Consider the following 13,566-nt stretch of genomic DNA (forward strand, 5'->3'; position numbering starts at 1 on the left):
GGTGGGGAGGTCAATCCCTCAGTTGGCCATTGCCCAGTTGTCTGCCATGGTGCCATCTGCTGAGGAAGGGCAGGTACCAACTGGAAACCCTTCCATCCATGACCTGGGATTAAGACCCATCCCAAGGGTGCCTGATTCACAGATTGCAGTTCACCCAATGATGGCTGGTTAGGGGGGTTTATGTGCCAAGGGCCTCTCTGCTGGCTTGGAGGATTTCTGGCCCAAGGGCCCCTCTGCTGGCTTGGGGGACTTTCCATGTTGATGGTCCAGGAGTTACCCACTGGAATCTTAACCATCCATACTTTGGGAAGAAAGCCCAATTTAGTGGTATTTCATCCACTAGCTGCAGCCCAATTTCTGGTGGCTGGTAAGTAGAGGATGTTTGCCAAATCCCTTCTTGCTGGCTGGGTTGAAAATCCCATCTTGCTAGGGATTCTGTCTTCAACTCAGTTGCAGGGCATTGGCTCATTTGGAAGGGGTCAAAATCTCCACTCCAGGATTTTTTCCATGCCTTGGCTGGGGGGAAGGAGGGGTAGAATGCACTCACGTTTAGTTGTCCGAAATGGTCTGGGATCTCCATCGGAGCTGACTGCGTTCATTCCTCTTATTTCCATCCCCAACAGCCTGGGTTTCTTGCCAGCGGCAATGATTTTTAAAAACGAAACTGCTTTTGCCTTTGCAGATTTGCAGAGGAATGTCTCATCTCAGCTTCTTATCTCAAAAGGCTTTCTCCTAATTGTTCACTGATGTTTTACGCTGTTCGGTGTAGTTCAGCGTTGGAGAAACAGCAAACCTCACCAGCCCCCCCCCCCCCCCGGGAGGAAGGGGTGCTGGTGATTATTTTGAAGAGAGAGTTGGAATGATGTCAGCGTTCCAAATACCATGTAGAATCAAATCAGAATCGAAGGGAAAACTATGCTTAAAGTTCCAATTTAATAAAGCAGGCATGTTGGCACATAGCTGTGGTGATTCCAACTCTGGAAGTTACATCAGAATCCCACCCAGTTAAAAGTTCATGATCTTGTCCCCACACCCACAATCCATCACATGGTCCAATCTCCTTCTTCCACGCTGGCGTCCATGCCTAGCTTCTTCCGGTCAGGTATACTGGTGTGGAGACAAAGGATGACTTTGGCTTCTAGCAAAGAATGAAAAACAATACATTCCCAAATCCTACTCCTTCTAATCCCCCCTCCCATTGACTATACTTAAATAAACAGTTTAATGAAATAAGAGAAAGTGTAGCAGGCCAAAATTCTAAAAGGAATATAAATGCAGGCCTGACACATACTGTATTAATAGTACCATGAAGGTAGGGAAATCTGTTGTTAAAGTGCCAATAGGTCATTTTCTGAAGTAAAGACTCTAAATACCGGTTCTTGGTTGAGGCATATAATTGACATTCAAATAACCCAATGTATTCTATATCTGGGGCTCCACATATATATTTTCCTTCATTGTATATTTCTAACTTCAGCATGGAGTCTAGCAACTCAAATCTTATTCTATTAAGGTCTGTTCTTTGATACTCCATCAAGCCTACCGTCAGGTATTTTTATATTTGGAATGACATTTTGTTTCTGGCCAACTCTTTTAAAGAATATACAGTATATCACAAGCATATTGATTAAAGGCAAATAATCAACTGTGACTTTTAAAATTTATTGCTTATCTATTGAAGACTCAGTTAAGATGACAGCACCTAGCTGATTATGCCGATCTCAAAGAACTAAATGGCTTTGGGGGATGAAGAGGAAGTCCCAAGATTGGAACTTGGAAAAATGAACAAGAGCTCATTACACTCAGACTTTTAAGTCTTGCTTGTCAGACTTGGTATCTTCCATAGTGCTACTTCCTATGCCATAAATGATTCATATCTAGTTGTTTGAGAGAGAGAGAGGGATATGATACAGTGATTAAGAGTGTCTAGAAAATGAAAGAAACAAGAACTAACTCATTAATAGGCTGGTATAGTAATTCATCCCAAGGAGCTATTTTTAAATGTCTCTAGAAAGCAATGAGAGAGCACAAGATTCTAATATATTCACATCAGTGTATCTTATCCTATCTCCTACTCTTTCAAAACCAGGTCAAAACAGACTCATCATCTCCAAACTACAGGAGCAAAATTCATCATGCAATCATCATGCAAGAATTTGGTCAGCTAATAAGAGTACAGCAATCAACTTTAGAAGAGCAGATACTCTCAAGCTATTGGAGCAAGGTTAGAGGAGAAAATGAATCAGCTAAAGTCCTTAATTCTATGCAGCAACATTTGGTTGCAAAGTCTCAGAAAAGAAGTTTGCAGGCACTACTTCTGCAATCTGAAAAATGAAAGGGATAGAAAACTGTTGTGGCTCGGCTGGAGCCTTTGGAGCTGCTATCAGACTCTGACAGTGAGGGGCCCTATGAGTCATGCTTGGAGGAGGCCGAGGGCTCTGGACAGGGGTCTGACTCCAAGCAGGGCTCAGAGAGACTAGTTGGTCCCCAGGTAATGACTGAGCCTTGGATCAGTGGGGAGCAGACAAGAGAGGCTGACAAAGAACCCTCCTGTGAGTTGTTTCGGGATGCACGTAGGAGAAGAGCTGACCGACGTAAGGAACAATTGAGGACTCATAGGAGGTAATAACAGGCAGATGTTGCTCGTTAGGGTCTTCTCTTGCAGATAAAAAGACTGATGGTGCCACGCCCTGGTGGCAGAAGTCAACGTTCTCCGTTCATGTGTAACCATTGAGAAAAGCATTTTGGATAAGTGTCTTGATTTCTGTAATTCTGTTTGGTATTAGTTTGAGTGTATTTTTTTGCCAGAGCCTTTTATCTGTGTTTATTTTGGGCTCGCAGCCAGCTCAAGCCGGGACTGATAAAAATATTTCCTTTGAAGTTCTGTTTGGCTGTAGTTTCTGAACGAGCAAGGTGGGGGGTCAGAACAGAAAACTGTTTACGAAATAGTTTTCTATAGGTTTTCTTGCTTCCCAATAGTGATTTATGAAGATGTAGCAGATAATATAATATCTGCAAAGATGCTTTGCTTAACCAAATGCATTCTTTAAAAAGTTGAACTGTACTACTCCAATCCACAAACAAACCTAATCACATAAGATGTTCCTATGTCTCTGGTGAACACAGTAAGAAAGTTTCAGCTAACAAGCTTCACTAATGCGGGACGTGGTTCAGAGCTGAGAAGAAAATTATTTAAACCACAGTAGCATGGCACATTATTTAAGCCACAGTAGTGGTTATTACAAAGCAAGTTTGTAATAAATGGTAGGAATAAACACTCCAAGAGCTCCCATGATTGAACGAGTGATAAATAAAGATAATCATATTTTAACAGAAGGCGCATTATTGGTACACAAGGAGAGCAAATTTCAATGCACAATGATTTGTACTTCTGCTTTTCTTTATAATTATCTCACTGCAAGCTGAGATGTGATTCCCTACAGTGTTTGATTAAGAAAAAACTACTGTATATGAGTGCATTATACAATGTGTGTGTGTGTGTGTGTGTTTTCGTAGATTTCGTATATCATATATATATATATATATATATATATATATATATATATATATATATATATATATATATATATATATATATATATATATATATATATATATATATATATATATATATGATACAGCACACATGTACCCATTCATCTAAAATTACTGACACTTTTTGAATGTAAGAAATTATTAAAGAAACTTGTTTAAATAGTTTGTGGCTGTAATTAAAAAGATAGATGTTATTAAATGTGATTCAGAAGCCTAATCTTTTATCTCACATTCATTTAGAAACGTGCTCAGCTAATAATAATTCCTTTTTGGTAGTAATTGTAACCTATCCCTATATATAGGGTAAGACTATTAATATACATTTTTCTTAAAACAGTCCAACTATAATTAAGGAGATGCAGAGCCCTAATATGCTTATTTCAGATATATCAGAGTGAAAAACCATACACCTGAATCTGTGGAGTACCCATTCTAACCTTTAGAAACTAATGAAATGATAGAAGTTAAACAAGTATTACCTTTCACTAGAGTGAGGATTAAGCTATTCATTATTTCAAGGAGGCAGCACTATGCACCACAAGAGTATGGAAATTAAGTGGGGCTCTCTATTAAAACCATTGTTGCACCTATTCTAAAATACCCCAGAAATCCTATTCTTGAAATATGAGTCCTTTCTTGTTGTAGAGAACAAACATTTAATCTTCAGCTTATATCCAAAATAAATACATTCCAGTCATATTCCTGCTACTATCTATCAGCTTAGCCTGGGTAAGGTGATCTGAGGTGGTCTTGGAATTAAGCAGCAGGCATTTAGACAGCCACTCTGGGGAGCCATTTCAGCCATCCGGTTGCTGCTTGTGGGAGGTAGTCTAAGCAGGATGAGGACTGTGGCTTACTGCTGCTATTGTTTTTATTATTGCTGGTGCTGATAAGCAATCCCACTTTCCATTTGAGTTTAATTGTGTTTTGTTGTCTTTTTTTTTTATTTTCAGTATACCCATACTCAGGGGTGGGCTGCTGGGGGTTCGCAGGGGTTCAGGAGAACCTCTAGCTAAGATTCTGTGCAGTCCAAATCCCACTCCTGGTGGCCCCGCCCACCCCACCCTGCTCCTCCCAGGAATTCCCACAAGGCCCATTTTGGATGCAAGTAAGTGCAGGGCATGCACAGAGGCTCGGTAAGGGTAAAAAATAGGCCTTCCGGAATTTTGGGAAGGTCAGAAATGAGCCCATTTCCAGGCTCCAGAAGGCCTCCAGTGTCTGGGAAGCTGTTTTTGTCCTCCCAGAGGCTCAAGGAAAGTGTCTGGAGCCCAGGGAGGGCAAAAACATGCCCCCTACTGTGGTACAGGAGGCTGACTAGGCCACGCCCACCATGGCCACACCCACCCACCCACCCGGCAGAGAACCCCTTGCTAAAATTTTTGAAGCCCACCCCTGCCCATATTGTTCAATTCACTGCTTCTTGATCTCTGAGATCATCTTCAGGACATCCTGCAGAACCCACCATGGGTGGGGAGGGAGTTATCTATATTAGTTTGGTTAATAGGTTAGTATTCACATTGACAAAAGATTGAGTTCAAGTGTAATTTTGTTGCTAATAAGCATTCTTTCTCCAAAGCCATGACTCTGTTCCTTTAGCACCTTTGCTGCTGGCATTGTCAGAAAGTGAAAGAGTAACCCAAGATATTTTAGCGATGTGCTCTGCCACCCAGCTGTGGTTCCGACTGAACAAAATAAATGAACTGTGCTTAGCTAATTCAAAAGCACTAGAAAGCCATTTCTCTTTCTGCTGATATTCAGTATAGATGAATGTTCAATATTTTATTGTACAACATCCACTTACATGGAGCATAAAACATTACGAGTGAGTGCTTCTTTTTCTTCAAAAATTCTCGGAAGTCTTCACCTGCAAGATGGATAACACTTGTTTGCTTTTCTTCCCAAGTTGGTTCAGGTGGAGGAGGTGCCTGAGGACTGAGGAGAAAAAAAAAGAACACATCACAACATTTTTGTAAGCAGGGGCAGACAATATATATTTGTTCCAAATATGCATCCATAATCTATAATTATCTGTTCTGTCCCCCCTTCTCCGCTCGTTAACAGATGACAGGCAAACAAACCTAAAAGGAACTCTCTTTATCAGTTCTCGGCTCAGACTGGCTGCGAGCCCAAAAATAACATAAACAAAGTCTCTGACGAGATAACAGAATACCAAACAAAAACTCTTACAAAGCAATGCACTTCTCCAAGTGTCTCTCACAAACCATGACCGATGAATCCTGAACGAACGAATGAACATTGACTCCTGCAACCAGGGCGTGGCACCATCCGTCCTTTTATCCCCAGAAGATGCCCCTAACGAGCCTCAGCTGCATTGTTAATCTTGCATCCCGAAAAGACTCACAGAAGACTGCTGCTGAGTCACAACACTATCCCCCACCGCAGGGCCCTTTCCCCGTGTTCCGATGGTCTGGATGCGGTCGGAATAACTTGTCCACAAGAGGGCCCGCACCCATTTCCTGTGATGCCTTTTTCATGAGTCCCAAACCTCTGCAGGAATAGCCCCCTTGAATCGAAACTCCTTAGGTATCCGGTGGCCACCATGTTTCCTTCCGCCCTTCATGGCGTTGACACCCTGTCCAGGGTCCTTCACCCTCTGCAAGGCCAACCCACCAGCCCCCCTACCATTGGAGGTTGACGGCAGCTCTACCAGCTTCGGCTGAGCCTTAACACCCTGTCCAGGGTCCTCCACCCTCTGCAAGGCCAACCCACCAGCCCCCCTACCGTCGGAGGTTGACAGCAGCTCTACCAGCTTCGGCCGAGCCTTAACACCCTGTCCAGGGTCCTCCACCCTCTGCAAGGCCAACCCACCAGCCCCCTACCATCGGAGGTTGACGGCAGCTCTACCAGCTTCAGCCGAGCCATAACACCCTGTCCAGGGTCCTCCACCTCATCCAAGGCCAACCCACATGACCCCTCGCTGTCGGAGTCTGGCAGCAGCTCCACCGACTCCTGCCGAGCCACTACGCAATCCCCTCCTGCAGAGCCCTTCCCCCAGTTTCGATGATCGGGGTGCGGCCCAGAAGGGTTGGTGACGGCCTCCACGGAACACGGTCCAAGACACTGGTACCCTGCTGGGAACCTAAAAACAAAGTCCAGTGCTGTGTCGACAATGGCTGGAATCTTGGCAGACTTCTCCTTGCAGACCTGGCCCATTGGCACTGGGCACATGACTTCACGCACCTCCGCACATCATTTTTCAGATGGGGCCACCAAAATTGATGGGAGGCCAGGCGCAACGTCCGAACAAACCCCCAATGTCTTGATGCAGATGCGCAATGAATCTGTGAGAGCACCCATCGACGGATGTGCCCTGCGGGAACATAGAGCCAACCCCGACACTTCAAAAGATCCCCTTCCAAAGTCCATGGGGATTCCAGCCCCACTTCCGCCTTTCGTCGCTCCACACAGTCGTCACCCCACTGCGCATCTCATATCAGAGACTGCATGCTCACGGGATGACAAACGGCAGCACAGTCCGAGGTGGAAGCGAGTTCGCAAGGTCAGAGTTCTCTACTTTACTCAGCAGGGCATCCACCCTGGGACTCCACACCCCCCGAATGCACGCTACCTTGTGTGAACGGGGTATCACGGCCGCACAAACGTGCTGGTTGTCCGACATGATAGTGCGTTGCTGAGGGACGGCTGCAGTCCGCGCAACCCTTCTGTTCTTCTTGGGGCAACTCCCTGCCAGGTGTCCAAGATCCCCATAGTAGAAGCACAATCCCTCAGCATGTCGTCTGTCCATCTCTGTCCGTGACACTCGAGGTCTGACAGCACCCAACTCCATGGGCTCCTCCCAGTCCACTGCAGTCCCTTGCTGAACCGGCATGCTGGTGGTCTCCTGGAATACACGGCGAGGCCTTTGCCTCTGCAGCCGGGCGTCTATCCAGAGGCACAGGTGGACCAACGCGTCGAATGTCGGTGGCCTGTCCACCCTCGCCAGTTCATCCTGCAAGGCCTCAGACAATCCATCCTGGAATGTGTCCATTAGAGCTGGTTCATTCCACGTGGAATCCTGGCTATGCAGCCTGAATTCAGTCACATAGTCCTGCAATGAACCACTCCCCTGCTGCAGTGACTTCTAGCTGATGTTAAAGGGCACCCCCCCTTTCCCCCTTCTAACTGGTTCCAGTCACTTGTGAACTTTGGACATTTAGACTCTGGCCGTTCCAGGACTTCAGGAGAGGGGGAAGATAAGATACCCCCCTGCATACTACCGTTTTATCTCCTATGGACCGTTATTGTTTACTATTCCGCGTTTTATCTGGATTTGGAGGGTGTGAGACTGCAAAACTGGTGCTGGCTGATACCTGGGGCCTGTGCTTTGCCCCCCCTCCATCTACAACTATCTATAGAATACGGATCTTGGACTTTGGCTTCGGATTTCTCTGGAACTGGAGGAAGGGAGGCTGGCTCTTCTGGAACTCATAATTTTAAATTCTGTGTTGCACAATTTTAAATGGGTATGTTGAGTGCGTGGGACTGAATGAGTTAGTATGAAAGACCCACTTTTAGTACTATTATCGCTGTATTCTTTTTGTGTTTTAATTATATTGTGGGAACTGCCTGTGTGAGTGTCTGAGTATGCCTGATTCGGAGGACCTGGCGGGGCAAGCGGGGGCCATTGGGGTGGTTGGGGGAATTATGCCCACGGGAGAGAGTCGGAGCATTGCGGTCATAACAGGGAGAGGCAGATATGGCGGGGACTTTAGGGCTGGCCATTATAGGGGAAGGAGGGTTCGCTATATTGCAGAGATCCCTCCTTCCGGCCCTATGAGTCCCACTCCAAGGTCAGATGGCGTGAGCGATCAGGACCCTGGTCTCAGGCTGCTGTCGCTAAATGCCAGGTCTGTTATCCATAAGGCTCCCCTCGTCCGGGACTTGATTGTAGACGAGGGGGCAGACCTGGCATGTATTACTGAAACATGGCTGGGCACGGAGGGAGGAGTCCCCCTCGTAGAGCTGTGCCCAGACGGGTTTCAGGTGCTTCATCAGCCGAGAGCCCAGGGAAGGGGTGGCGGTGTGGCTATTGTAGTCCGGGAGTCTTTAGCTCCTCGTAGGATCCCTGCTCCGGAGCTTGTCGGGTGTGAGTCCCTGCTAGTGAAGTTGGGCCTCAAGGGTCAAGCGGGTTTGCTGCTAACGTACCTGCCTCCCAACTGCGTTGCAGCGGCCCTCCCTGCGCTCCTCGAGTCAATAGCCGAGCTAGCAATTGAGTTCCCTAGACTAATGGTTCTGGGGGACTTCAATTTGCCTTCGCTCGGTGAACACTCTGATGGAGCGCAGGAGTTCATGGCCTCCATGACAGCCATGGGCCTGACCCAGGTAATTCGAGGCCCTACCCACTTGGCAGGACATACACTCGACCTCGTATTCCTCTCGGAGCAGTGGAGTTATGATCTTGGTCTGAGGGGAAATGAGATCATTCCCCTGTCGTGGTCAGACCACTACCTGCTGAGGCTAGACTTCCGGAGGCCAAACCCCCACCGTAGGGAGGAGGAACCGACCAGGTGGTTCCGCCCCAGGCGACTGATGGACCCTGTTAGGTTCCAGACGGAGCTTGGGGTCATTCCAGATGCTCTCGCCCACAGTTCGGCGGAGACTATTGCTGCGGCCTGGCACTCGGCGGCATCAGAGTCTCTAGACCGAATTGCGCCACTACGGCCCCTCCGGGTCAGCGGCTCGCGGAGACCCCCTTGGTTCACCGAGGAGCTCCGCGAGATAAAGCGCCGGAGGAGACGCCTAGAGCACCGGTGGAGGTCCGACAGGTCCGTATCGAACCGAGCACTGTTGACAGCTTGCACCAAGGAGTATATTTGGGCACTGAGAACCGCCAAAAGATTACACATTGCCTCCTTGGTAGCGTCCGCCGAGTCTCGCCCAGCCGCCCTGTTCAGGATAACCCGCTCCCTCCTAAATAGGAGGGAGACGGGGAACCCCCTGCAGGGTAAGGCTGAGGAATACAGTCAGTTCTTGGCGGACAAAATTGCTCGGTTTCGATCGGAACTGGACTCCACCCCCGCAGATCCAGCCGGGACACAGGGGAATAACTTGGTAGACCATCTCTGGGTTGAGTTTCAGGATGTTGCCTCTGGGGATGTGGACAAGGCTATGCGAGCTGTGAGTTCCTCCACCTGCATACTGGACCCGTGTCCCTCTTGGCTGACTGCCAACAGCAGAGAGGTGACACGAGGCTGGATCCAGGCGGTTGTTACTGCCTCTCTTCGGGAGGGACACCTCCCCACCGCGCTTAAGGCGGCGGTGGTGAGGCCCCTCCTGAAGAAACCGTCCTTGGATCCAGCAGTTCTCAACAACTATCGTCCAGTCTCCAACCTCCCCTTTCTGGGGAAGGTTGTTGAGAAGGTGGTGGCCTTACAGCTTCAGCGTACCTTGGAGGAAGCTAACTATCTTGACCCCTTCCAGTCTGGCTTCAGGCCCGGTTACAGCACTGAAACCGCTTTGGTCGCATTGACCGATGATCTCTGGAGAGCCAGAGATGGAGGCTACGCGTCCATCCTGGTTCTCCTCGACCTCTCAGCGGCTTTCGATACCATCGACCATGGTATCCTTCTGCGACGACTGCGGGAGGTGGGGGTGGGCGGCACTGTCTTACAGTGGTTCTCCTCCTACCTCTCGGACAGGTCGCAGTCGGTGTTGGTGGGGAGGGAGAGATCGTCCCCGAGGCCCCTAACCTATGGGGTGCCGCAGGGCTCGGTTCTGTCCCCCCTGCTATTCAACATATACATGAAACCGCTGGGCGAGATCATTCGGAGGCACGGGATTAAGTACCATCAATATGCGGATGATACGCAGTTGTATCTGTCCGCCCCGTGCCAACTCAATGAAGCGGTGGACGTGATGAACCGGGGCCTTGAGGCTGTTAAAGACTGGATGAGAGCTAACAAACTGGTACTCAACCCGGAAAAAACCGAGTGGCTGTTGTGTTTTCCTCCCAAAAATTTGGCTAACGTTCCATCAATCAGGCTGGGGGGGCAAAATTTATTCCCCTCAGATAGGGTCCGCAACTTGGGAGTCCTCCTGGATTCACAGCTGAGTTTTGACCACCACTTGTCGGCTGTGACCAAGGGGGCATTTGCCCAGGTTCGCCTGGTGCGCCAGTTGCGGCCCTACCTGAACTGGGAGGCTCTCACAACAGTCACTCGAGCCCTTGTGATCTCTAGGCTGGAATACGGCAATGTGCTCTACATGGGGCTGCCCTTGAAGAGCATCCGGCGACTTCAGCTAGTCCAGAACGCGGCCGCGCGAGTGATCATGGGCGCACCACGGTTCGCCCATATAACACCAATCCTCCGTGAGCTGCGCTGGCTACCTGTTGATCGTCGGGTGCACTTCAAGGTCTTACTTACCACCTACAAAGCGCTCCATGGTAGTGGATCTGACTATTTGAGAGACCGCCTCCTGCCAATTACCTCCCTGCGTCCCATCAGATCGCACAGAGTAGGCCTCCTCCGAATTCCATCCGCCAGTCAGTGCCGACTGGCGATTACGCGGAGGAGAGCCTTCTCAGTTGCAGCTCCGACATTATGGAACAACCTCCCCGTGGAGATCCGTACCCTCACCACAGTCCAGGCCTTCCGCACAGCCCTTAAGAACTGGCTATCCCGTCAGGCCTGGGGATAGGATTACTCTCACCCCGCCCGAATGTTGAGTGAATGTTGTGATTTTATGGTTAATTTTCTTTTAATCACGATTCTTTTCTTTTTAAGTCTCGTCTTGCACTCCCTTTCCTTCACTGTTGTGAGCCGCCCTGAGTCCCCTCAGGGAAAAGGGCGGCATATAAATTCCCAATAAAATATAAAAAAAAAAAATAAATATGTTTCCCCCTTGATAGGATCTTCAAACATCCGTTTGAAGTACTGACAAAAGCCCTGGAAGTCATCCAACAAAGGGCTCTGCTGAATTAACAAGGGGGTAGACCAACGGGCAGCTGTGCCTGAGAGCAAACTGATAATGAATCCCACCTTCGTCCGGTCAGTGGGAAAGTCCTCCGCTCTCAAACTCAGGAACAGCTGGCATTGTCCCAGAAACGTGGCAAACATGGCCAGACTCCCATCATATTTATCTGGCATGGCTACTGGGCACTTCCTCCTTGGCTGGTGGGGGTGTTGCAGCTCTCTGCAACTGCGTAATTTGGTCCAACAGCATCATGATTTGTTGTGCCATTTGCCTATTTTCAGCCATTAACTGTTCCATAATTAATGAAATGGAGGCTTGTCAGGCAGGAGTCAAACTGTTCTGTCCCCCCTTCTCCGCTCGTTAACAGACGACAGGCAAACAAACCTAAAAGGAACTCGCTTTATCAGTTCTCGGCTCAGACTGGCTGCGAGCCCAAAAATAACATAAACAAAGTCTCTGACGAGATAACAGAATACCAAACAAAAACTCTTACAAAGCAATGTACTTCTCCAAGTGTCTCTCACAAACCATGACCGATGAATCCTGAACGAACAAATGAACGTTGACTCCTGCAACCAGGGCGTGGCACCATCCGTCCTTTTATCCCCAGAAGATGCCCCTAACGAGCCCCAGCTGCATTGTTAATCTTGCATCCCGAAAAGACTCACAGAAGACTGCTGCTGAGTCACAACAATTATCATATATTCTATTTTTGGGGTACACAATTAATTCAGATATCAAGGCTAAATATGTATTATTACCAAGAGACAAGATTGTACATGTCACATTCCTCCAATATGGGAATAAGATCCTGGAATTTCTTTTTTTTTACTGGCCACAGTTAATCTAACAAACCAAACTCAACCATAAGTATGCCTTGGCCTTGGGCTAACAACTCTTGAGTTAGGGTCATTTCAAGTAACTGAAAAATAGGGCTAATTGTACTTTTTTGAGTACAAATCCATCAAAATGAGAGTTGCTAAAACTAGCTCTCGTTATGAACAGTTCTGGTTTATCTTGATATCCTAACTGTAGTGGAATTACAATGTTGAGCTGGCAAATAATTAATTTTATTAATTATTAGAATTATTAATTCATTAATAATTAATTAAGAAGTGCCTCTTGCCCTGTATCAGTGGGGATGGAAAGATTCCTCTTGTTGTGATTGTGGCGCTGATATGCAAACTATATAAATTAAATATATTGTGCAAGATTGCTCACAATGAGATTTCTTTGGTTCCCTAGAAGATCTGCAAGAAGCAACACTAGTAGTGATCATCACCTGGAAATGAACATCAAGCCACTGCCTTACCCACATAGAAGTTTTACTTATAATTACGTGGACTGTGTACATATATTTATTTCTCTTCTCTCATGGTGTCATCAAACACTAAAGAAATAATAACAGGTCAAATTGCAGTGCCTAAAAAACTATTTCAAAAGCAAACATTAACCTAATTAAGGTATAATAATGCTATCATTTTATGGAAGTGATAACCAGGAAGTTTACTGAAAAACAGATTTAGTCTTTTCTTTTATTATTCCAATATCATCTTCTTTAGGCTTCTATCTTTGTTGCAGTGGAAATGACAGTGAGTTTATATAAACCAGTTGAGATATGAATGTAATTTGAATACAACCGATATGTTAAAAGTCCAAAATAACAAACTTTCCATCCCATTCACAGCTCAGTTCTGGGAGCAATCCAACAACAGTTCTTTATTACCTGTTCGATCACAAACAGGCTTTCCATAGAAACCAAACCTAGCTGAACTAATTCATTCAAGGTATTACCATTGAAGTTTTATGCTCTAAGTTCTTGCATAAAGCTAGTATGATGCCAAATTAATTAAACTGGCTTTCAAGAGGCACAACTAATAAAATAGCCAAATACTATTAATTAAAAACTCATATATGAGTGTGTGTGTATGTGTCTGTCTGTCTGTCTGTCTGTCTGTCTGTCTGTCTCTCTCTCTCTCTCTCTCTCTCTCTATGAATATATATGAACATATCTTAAAGCATGCATTCCAATTAAATGGTTAACATTTTAGCCTTACAAAATAGTTTCCGAAACAC

The 13,566-nt window shown here is 46.7% G+C and overlaps 1 protein-coding gene across 1 annotated transcript in view; it reads right to left on the bottom strand.

The window, feature by feature from the left end:
- PDIA5 (protein disulfide isomerase family A member 5) overlaps window positions 1-13,566 on the bottom strand; it is a 255,318-nt gene that overhangs the window by 46,510 nt on the left and 195,242 nt on the right. The window contains exon 14 of the mRNA XM_087711801.1: window positions 5,357-5,487. Within this exon, the coding sequence (XP_087567927.1) occupies window positions 5,357-5,487 (131 nt within the window). The remainder of the gene's footprint in view (window positions 1-5,356; window positions 5,488-13,566) is intronic.

Source organism: Thamnophis sirtalis, unplaced genomic scaffold, assembly GCF_051295495.1.
Source record: "Thamnophis sirtalis isolate CommonGarterSnake01/CBP01778 unplaced genomic scaffold, rThaSir2_p1.2 scaffold_1, whole genome shotgun sequence".
NCBI classification, from domain to species: Eukaryota; Metazoa; Chordata; class Lepidosauria; order Squamata; family Natricidae; genus Thamnophis; species Thamnophis sirtalis.